The following is a 9,088-nucleotide window of genomic DNA, read 5'->3' on the forward strand; positions in this document are numbered from 1 at the left end:
GATTACAGTTGTACCATTACTATAAAACCCAGGGTGCTATAATATATAAGTGACCACTGGGTTGGAGGCTATACCATTAATCTTGCTAAGGGTCACGGACATTGCATAAACTCAATGTATCTCCTCTTTTTCAAGAATGAGTGAAAACTACTTGTATAGTAGGGTGGGGGAAGATAGGACACTTTTTCATTCTATTTTCTTATCGCATTTGGTAGTCCGAAAGAACCATATGCTTAGAAATTCCATAGACTGTTGCTTAAAACACGATCAGGATATTTCGATATTAGGTGCTAAATGTGTCCCATCTCATCCCATAATTATATATATAACAAACTAAAAGTGTCTCATTTCACCCCACAATACTATATAAAAAAATTTACCACAGCAAAACTATCTCACCTAGAACCCTTTCACTCAGTATGACTGCTTTCTGCTGGTTAGTAATTGCATCAGCATGTTCACCCATCATGTAGTTAAGTCTTGCTATATGTCTATAACATGCAGCAATTTCACCATGCACAGCCCCATATACATTATTGAATAAATTCAAGGCCTCGCTAAATAATTCGAATCCCTCCTTGAGGTATCCTGCGACAAAACAATGGTTAATATATTATGCCATAATGTTACTTTCTTGTTTAGGCAGTCGAATTCTTATTTGGTAAGTAATACGTTTATTTCGGTTTGGGAAGCCATGCTTTTATCTACGATGTTTTTTAAGTAGTTTTTATTTGTAAGGTTTTAAGGTTGAAAATATAGGCCTAACATTTATCTGTTTTATCAGTCAGTTATAAACCCTAAAAATTGACCCGGCTATCAGGTGTCTATGCAAATCAACAAAGCCAAAGTATATTACGTTTGCCACATAAATCAAAAAGTTTCATTTTACTTTGTCATATGTAATGGAAAAACCTTTCAGTGAAATTTTTTTAGCAAAAAAAGATATATTTTGGTTAAAAAAAGATCTTTTTTTGGTTTTTCAAACTTTCCCTTTGAACAACTGCCAATACATAACATAACAGTAGGCTTATGCATAAGATAACACATGTTAAGTTAAACTGCTCTTTTTTACCATACAACAGTAGGCTAATTTTAATACATAACTTTATAGAGTTCGCGATTCTGACCCTGACGTGGAAGGTCTGTTACGTTTTCAAAGCACCAGATCCTTATGTTAAAACATAACACAACATCAGTTAACCTATGTATACACACCTTGCTGTACTTTGCTTTGTGCGCTTGTATAGAACTGGTAAGCATCCGAAGCCCGAGGTGGAGCGTGTTTAATCACGGGATATAAGTTCGTCACATCTTCTTCAGTGAATGGGGATTTATGTCGACTATCAAACGCGTAATCTTTCACCAACAACTGTGGATAAAGATCATGTTTAAACTTGTTTCTATTTCAATCAGATTATAATGAAATATATATCTCTTATGGTACAATTATTCATTAGATTTGATTTCTGACTGTTGTATGTTTCATTACACTTGATTCTATGTTTCAATTTTTCAGAATTATTTTTTACTGTTTTACAAAATATTTAAATTATTTTTTTTTACAATAAGTTTAAAATCTCAAAACGGGTTCAGACTAGCAATGATGGCTGGCAATTTGCATTACAATTTTTGAAACCAAATGCCTCATAAACAATTTTTTTTTTCTGGATATTTGTCCTGTTTCCTTTGCATATTTACGTTTAAATATAACTCAAACTTACCGCCAAACAGAACATGATACCAAATGATTTTACATTTGTGTGTTGTGTCTTTTGTCAATCGACATATTCTCACCCGTAGTGTGAACCCACCCTTATTATGATGTCATAATCACCTGAATTCCCATTGTGATGCAGAATCGCCTCAACAGCGCCACCTTATGGACAGAATGCTTCTCAACCAACTCATCAATGGATTTCACTTTGGTTTTAAAATCATAATATTCAGAAGATTCCGTCTCAATTTGCTCCCATAGCGCCTCCGGTGTTAGAATATGCCACGCAGCTCCTTGGCTAACGACTCCAGACTGTGCACGTTGTTTGCGAGCGCGTTTCTTCTTTTTATTGCTGCAAAAATACATAAAAATATTTTTAAAAATGTAAAAATTTCATTAATATTTGAAAAAAAACTTTTAAGCGAAAAGTAAAAACAAAACTTTTAAAACCTTAAGAATAAAAATAATTATTTTTCTATCATAAATTTTTATTATAATGACATGTATTTGAACATAATAATACAACAAGATTTAACAAATCTCTGAAAAAAAAAACAATAAAATAAAATAAACAAACCTGATAAGTTCTTCCTCAGGAAGATTTGGCACAGGTGTTAGGAAACTTCCAAGGAAGCAATTTAGGAAATGTGACACAGCGGAAGAAACGCTGCATTGGTCAACGTTCTGTAGGTAGTTCCTCATAATGTGTTTGGTGGAACGTAACACTATCTCCATTAAACCAATTCTCTGTAAAAGAAGAGAGCAAAGCTCTAATTAATGGGCACATGCTAATATGAACGTTTGAAGGTGTGTAAACAGACACTGTATTGTATAAGATCAAATCTTTACAAAAGCTAGACTCAACATTTAAAAATGCACAATATCCTAGAATTAAATACAGACTGTAAAGTAATTCCTACTTCAGCAGCGAAATAATCCAAACTTATTAGATAGGGCAGAACCAATTTATATCACTATCATAGCAGAAAGAGATTGGTATATACTAGAATAAGGAGCTTCATTTACAAGAAAGATTGCATAACCCTTTTATAGCATTATATAACATCCCCTTTCTGCTATGGTACTGATATAACAACAGTATATAACATATAAAGGAAGTATAGATTGGTTTTCATATACACTTCACTTTACACTAAGGTTAATACCAAATGCAATTGACTTTGTGGTTGTTTTGATTATGTGTTGGTTTATCTAAAGTAGAAGCTGTAACCTTTGCCATAATAACTTATGTAAGCTGCAATGATTGCATAACTCCCATGAGCTATTAACCAATATTACAAGATTACATAACCTTTTTACAGTAGTACACAACACAGTATATATGTATTATAGTAGGTTGGGGGAAGATGGGACACTTTTAACATACTATCTAAATATCCTGATTGTGTTTTAAACAATTAACAACCGTCTATGGGAGTCGTGAGTATACGGTTTTACAATTCTTTAAATGTTATTTGTTTACTCACAGGACATTAGAATAAAAAGGCGTCCCATCTTCCCCCACCCTACTATATACACATATATACATGTAGCCAGTACCATTGCCATGATCAATAGAAGGGTTATAACTAAAAAAAAACACTTACATGAATATGCTCCAATGATCGAGTCTTTTCAATCAGTTTGATTATTTTCCCCAAGTACCTTACATTAATACCACGCTCATGTAATGCATCAGATAGTGACGCACCATCAGTAGGCATTGCTGTATGTTCTAAGCAATCTTTTACCTGTTGGGTTTAACTTAAGTTTAATTAAAGCAGAGGTTACGAACATAAAGTGCTCATAAATGTCAATCTTTTTGACAAAATGTTTTAATTGTTTTTTTTTTGGAGGGGGGTCAATTAACCAAACTAGGTCAGTCACATCTGGTTAGAGTGGCACAAACGAATACAAGAAAATTAAACTTGTTTTATTTTATTGATTTAGGCCAAGTTTGTCCAGTTTTGCTCCACTACTGTACTATAACATACGCATCAAATGATACTTTTGGTAAAATACTTTCTCTCTCTCTCTATATATATACTGTACATTTTGAGATTAAATCATGTTTTGCAGTTTTTTTTGTAAAATCTTTATTGGTTATATAATTTAAAAATACATTTATATGTATAAAAAACTATATATATATACATATATATATTATCTAAAGTAGAAGCTATAACCTTTGCCATAATAACTTATGTAAATTAAGATGATTGCATAACTCCCATGAGCTATTACAAGATTACATAACCTTTTTACAGTAGTATAGTTTTATATATATATATATATAATACATGTATAAAAAAACTGTAAAACTTACGAAAGTTGGTATTTGGTTGGTAAGGATAAACCTTGCAGCTTGTTTGATCAATTCCTTCTGCTTCTCTAGCTCCTCTGGTGGTCCGTCATGCTCAACGTCGGGCGAGAAAATATCCGGGTTGAATCGGATGTCAAACTCTGTGTCGGAGTACGAACCCACAAGTTTGGCAGCGGAACGTACGGCCTCTTGCTGCCACTTTGCCACTGTAATGTTACAACTCTTTTAGCGTCAAGTTTACAATGAAGAGTTGGTTTAAACAATTTACTCTCTTTGCTAGTAAAATTGTGCACCTTCGGAAACTTTTTTTTTCTTTTTAAGTAGACAAATACAGGTTTTAAATTTTGTACAATTAAAAAGTGTGGAATACGGAGTATATACAAAGTGCAACTGCATCTTATAAGTGTTAAAACCAGACTCTATATTCAATGACAATATACAATACTCTTACTTTGTTCAGCATCTGGTTTGGTATCCTCACTTTTTGCAACAGATCCTAAAAACATGGGGTTGATTTCAAAGTGATGATAATTATGAAGTATCTGTCACCATGCACAGTTTTAGACCTGACTCTTAACTCCTAGGTTACAGATTCAAGGCTGGGCCTGCCACTGTTATAAGGTCTACTCTAAATTTTAATCAAAAATTAAAAAAAAAACACAATTATCCACCAAGTTACATGCGCGGTAACCCTTAAAGGGGAACGAAGTGTATGAAACAGAACACTAGTGTGATATGGGCACAAAGTGTTTAAAACAGAACACCAGTGTTACAACGACCGTCTTTGCCCCACTGCACAAGGATAAATAAGTTCAATTCATTAAAGAATATACAACTAACGTACCCTCCACATTATCCCCATCTGTGATTGGTTTCTGTTCAGCAGTAGCTTTGTTTCGGACGTTAACAATTTGTGAAGCACAATGTCTCATGAACACAACATACCTACATAACGGTAGATATTAAAAAAATAACTTACATAGATACAGGAGGTATTGCAGTAAAATAATGTTTTTTAAAAAAAGGCATTAAACTAGTATTTTTGCAACATATATTTAAAAAAAAATAGAAAAAATTGGTTATTCTTTTTGTCCCAAGAAATATACTGCATATGATATACAAATATGATTTGCAAGTTGCAACACAAGTTTTAAAAAAAGTGAGTTGTTGGGAAAAATGATTAAAATCAGCAAAACAAAAAACGTGTTTCTTACATAGTAATGGGGTATAAAAGTAAAAAGTTAATGTAGTAAATTCACTTCATTCAGTATAATAAAAAATTCCTACTGAAAATAAATTAAAAAAAAACATTAGTAAAAAAAATTTAAAATTCCCATACTGCTAAAACATAAATATAAAAAATACAGAAAAAAATAAGAAAAAATCTCATACCAAAAAAAATTTAATAGCCTACTCACAGATGATCAATGAAGACCTCCACAAGTTCTGGACGAAGAGTTGAGAGTCGATGACGATGTTTCTTTGGGAATCCCATCTTCTTGCATTCTTCCGGGAGATCCTCTCCCTCCAGTGGGAGGAAATTAACATCCGGAGGAAAAGTTCGGAGCAAATCAAGGATGTAATGACGCTGGTCGTTACCTTGTGGGATAGAAATGTTATAAACACTGGGATAGAAATAGTAAATATACCATTTGTAACCATTAATCAAAGATATTTAAAACAAGGGATTTTTTGCAGTTTATGTTTACCTACTGTATCTTTAATACATTTAAATAGAAAAATTGAAATTTCCAATACAAATGTGTTTTTTACAGAAAATGATACCATTCCTACAAATTAAAAGGAGTATATAGACAAATAAAATATTTGTATATATATAGTAGGGTGGGGGAAGATGGGACACCTTTAGCACATAATATCTAAATATCCTGATCGCGTTTTAAACAATAACTAACGGTCAATGGGAGTCATGGGCATATAGTTTTATAATTTCTTAAATGTTCTTTGTTGACTACTAAACGGGGCGAGAGTAAAAGGCGTCCCGTCTTCCCCCACCCTACTGTATATACAAATAAAAGATAAAAATGCGTATATACCTATAATGCCTTTGCATTCAAGTGAAGAATAAAGTTTCACGGATCCTTTTTCCTCGCTTTTTATACAGTGTGGAAACACATGAAGTTGTTTTGTAGTTTTCTCAAGAAGTTCAACGTACTTTTCATGTGTCTGTGCGGTTTTGCCGAAATCAATGGAACCATACACCACGCTGTGTTCTTGCTCTCGTTCAAGTATGCCTTTGTCAAACAGACAATGTCAAGCAAAGGTCACTTTAGGATAGACAGTGTTGCCAGGTAAAAAAATGCAAAAAATGTCTCACAACACTGGCAATTGAATGAGCATAATAAGTGCTGGTTGCTTACTTGGTAATATATTGAAAAAAAAGTGTTTCCAGGAAAAATTAGACGGCAACACTGTTTAGAGAAGGTGAATAATTAGTCAAAGTGCTGACGAGGGTAAAAGTGGTTCAAATTAACGGAAATGGTTGACTAATATGTTTAGTGACAATGTTATTTGCACTTGGTGAACGCCAGATATGAATAAAGTAAACTATTAAACTTAGATTTGGGTGCTCATGCATTCACATTCATTTTTCCACCAATTATTTAAATAAACCAGATACTGATACAGTCTGCTTGGTATATTGCATATGTTAGCCAAAAGTTTTGTGTCTAGTGTCCATTTTGTATAAAGTATAGCAATTATTCAAACACACACAACATAAAAAACTTGCCTACCTGGTATAATAGATTGAGCAGTCACTCGAAATCCTCTGTAATCCACAACCACAGTACCAAGTGTGTAAAGTCCTTCTGTATCCAACATCCCATATGCTTTTACTCCGTTCAAATCACAACATGGTGCGTAAAAAGCAGCGTGGTTGCCACCAAAGTTTTTGTAATGATCACGAACATCAAACCCAAGACTGGAGATTAAAGTTAAACTTACTAACTAATATTCAATGCTTGTTTATCATAAAATAAGTTAAATGAACACTCTTGAGATTACATAAAGTTAAACTTAACTATTATTTTTCAGTTTTCATAAAGTTAAACTTAACTATCATTTTTTCAAGGGAGAAAATGATTTAGGCAAAATTCTAGGAAAATGATATACAAAAAATGGTATATAAGTGCTCTTCAGATTATATAAAATTAAACTAACTAGGCTAACTATTACGATAACTATTATCCCGGTCTCATACCAGAAAATCAAAATTTAGGCAAAAATCTAGAAAGATGTTATATAAACACTCTTGAAAGGGTTTTAAATTATATATCCACCTTTCAGCTATTATTGTGGCCGTGGTCATTTTTTTTAATTCAAAAGGAGTGAAAACGTAACCAACAAAAATCAAGTCCAACCACTCATGGTAATAGAGAAATATATTTCGCCTAAATGGCATCGTCAGTCTCTTATTCAAATAGAAAAACTTACATTGTGTTTTGTGTAAAACAACTTACACAAAAGGAGCGTAAGTTGTATTTACCTACGGAAAAACTACATTTTAAATATAATAAATTTAAACTAAATTTTAAAAAAGATATATATATATACTGCAAAACAGCAAAAGTGCAAAACATAACTAATATCTTTTTATACAGTCAAAAACATTTTAACTAAATGTTAAACTGAATAAAAATGGAGATATATATTTCGTATAGCATGTAAAATGATAGCAGAACATATGTTTAAGTAATTACCTGAAGAAGATATTATTCCAAATATACATTCTCATGTTTTTTGCATCGCCAGGATTAATCGCCATCACGTTACCGTCAATTACCATCATAGCGCCTCGTGTGGCAGCTGCAACGAAATCACTGTGGACCTGCATAGAAATCATTTAACATTTTATATAGGATAGAAATCATATGAGATATATTTAAGAAATCTACGGTGATAAGGGACCAAACGGAACATATTCAACAGAATAACTGTAAATATTTATTCAACAACTATTAAAATATATATAGAGTAGGGTGGGGGGAAGATAGGACATCTTTTGCACATGATATCCAAATATCCTGATCGTGTTTTCAACAAATAACAACGGATTATGGAAGTCCTAAAGATATAATTTTATAATTTTATAGTTCTTTGTTTACTACTAAATGGGACGAAAAAATAGAGTTAAAAGGTGTCCCATCTTCCCCTGCCTTAATGTATATATATCTATTGGAAATTATGACCAAAAATATGTTAAATAACCTTTATACTATCAGTTCTTACGCAGAAATTGCTGAAATGGTTAAGATGTTTGCAGTAAATACAACAATTCCATTGGGAATTTCAAGGTTACATGGTCAGTAGGGGGATGTATTATTAAACATGACACACTGTATTGTTATGGTGTTTGTGCCATGGGTATAGTGTGGTTAAACCTTTAATAAGCTGCCAATCTCCGGTTTGGCATGATGTTTTAAAACTAATTAAGGTATAAATTTAAAAAAATAAGAAAATTGGTTTAAAAGACCTCCACTTCTGAACTGGTTTAAAAGACCTTCAAGGTCTGTTAGAAGTTTAGCTAATGTGTAAAGCAGCTTAAATTTAGCCCAAGATAATCTATATTAAGTTAATTAGGTAAAAAACTAGATTAGGTAGAAAATTTGAACTATTTGTGCCTGTCTATCAAATGGTGGATAAATTAACTCTTTAACTGCCCAAGGCGACTAAAGTCGCTCTGGGACCACACGTCACTTAAACGGCGATTCTGTGGTCATTTCTCCATTATCGATCCCAAATTTGGTTTCATTTGAAAGAGGAAGCAATTTCCTTTTGATTTCAGCAATAAAAAATATATCAACGTATTTAAACATTTTGAGTATTGTTTTGTCAAAGTTTTTGAAGATTTTTAGCCAAATTTAGCCATTTTCCTTTAGTTATGTCCCCAATTTTGCTGTAATCTCCTGTTCGCGCCAATTCGGAGTTGCAGTAGGGGATTCCCCTTGTATTCAAGCGTTGTTTAGGCTTCGCAAAGCATTTTAGCNTTGAAACTCATGTAGGGGTACTAGAACAGAATTTTGTACAAG

At 32.7% G+C, this 9,088-nt stretch overlaps 1 protein-coding gene across 2 annotated transcripts in view; it reads right to left on the reverse strand.

Moving 5' to 3' along the window:
- Positions 1 to 9,088, reverse strand: part of LOC100185190 (clustered mitochondria protein homolog) — a 21,041-nt gene that overhangs the window by 4,239 nt on the left and 7,714 nt on the right. For both annotated transcript variants that reach the window (XM_002126931.4, XM_026837675.1), the window contains exons 10-21: positions 7,760 to 7,887; positions 6,794 to 6,981; positions 6,095 to 6,292; positions 5,456 to 5,636; positions 4,882 to 4,982; positions 4,489 to 4,533; positions 4,041 to 4,243; positions 3,322 to 3,465; positions 2,292 to 2,461; positions 1,835 to 2,066; positions 1,216 to 1,369; positions 400 to 588 (exon numbers count right to left, since the gene is read on the reverse strand). In XM_002126931.4, coding sequence (XP_002126967.1) covers positions 400 to 588; positions 1,216 to 1,369; positions 1,835 to 2,066; positions 2,292 to 2,461; positions 3,322 to 3,465; positions 4,041 to 4,243; positions 4,489 to 4,533; positions 4,882 to 4,982; positions 5,456 to 5,636; positions 6,095 to 6,292; positions 6,794 to 6,981; positions 7,760 to 7,887 — 1,933 coding nt within the window. The remainder of the gene's footprint in view (positions 1 to 399; positions 589 to 1,215; positions 1,370 to 1,834; positions 2,067 to 2,291; positions 2,462 to 3,321; positions 3,466 to 4,040; positions 4,244 to 4,488; positions 4,534 to 4,881; positions 4,983 to 5,455; positions 5,637 to 6,094; positions 6,293 to 6,793; positions 6,982 to 7,759; positions 7,888 to 9,088) is intronic.

The sequence above is a fragment of the Ciona intestinalis genome, chromosome 14 (genome assembly GCF_000224145.3).
Source record: "Ciona intestinalis chromosome 14, KH, whole genome shotgun sequence".
In the NCBI taxonomy this organism is placed as follows: Eukaryota; Metazoa; Chordata; class Ascidiacea; order Phlebobranchia; family Cionidae; genus Ciona; species Ciona intestinalis.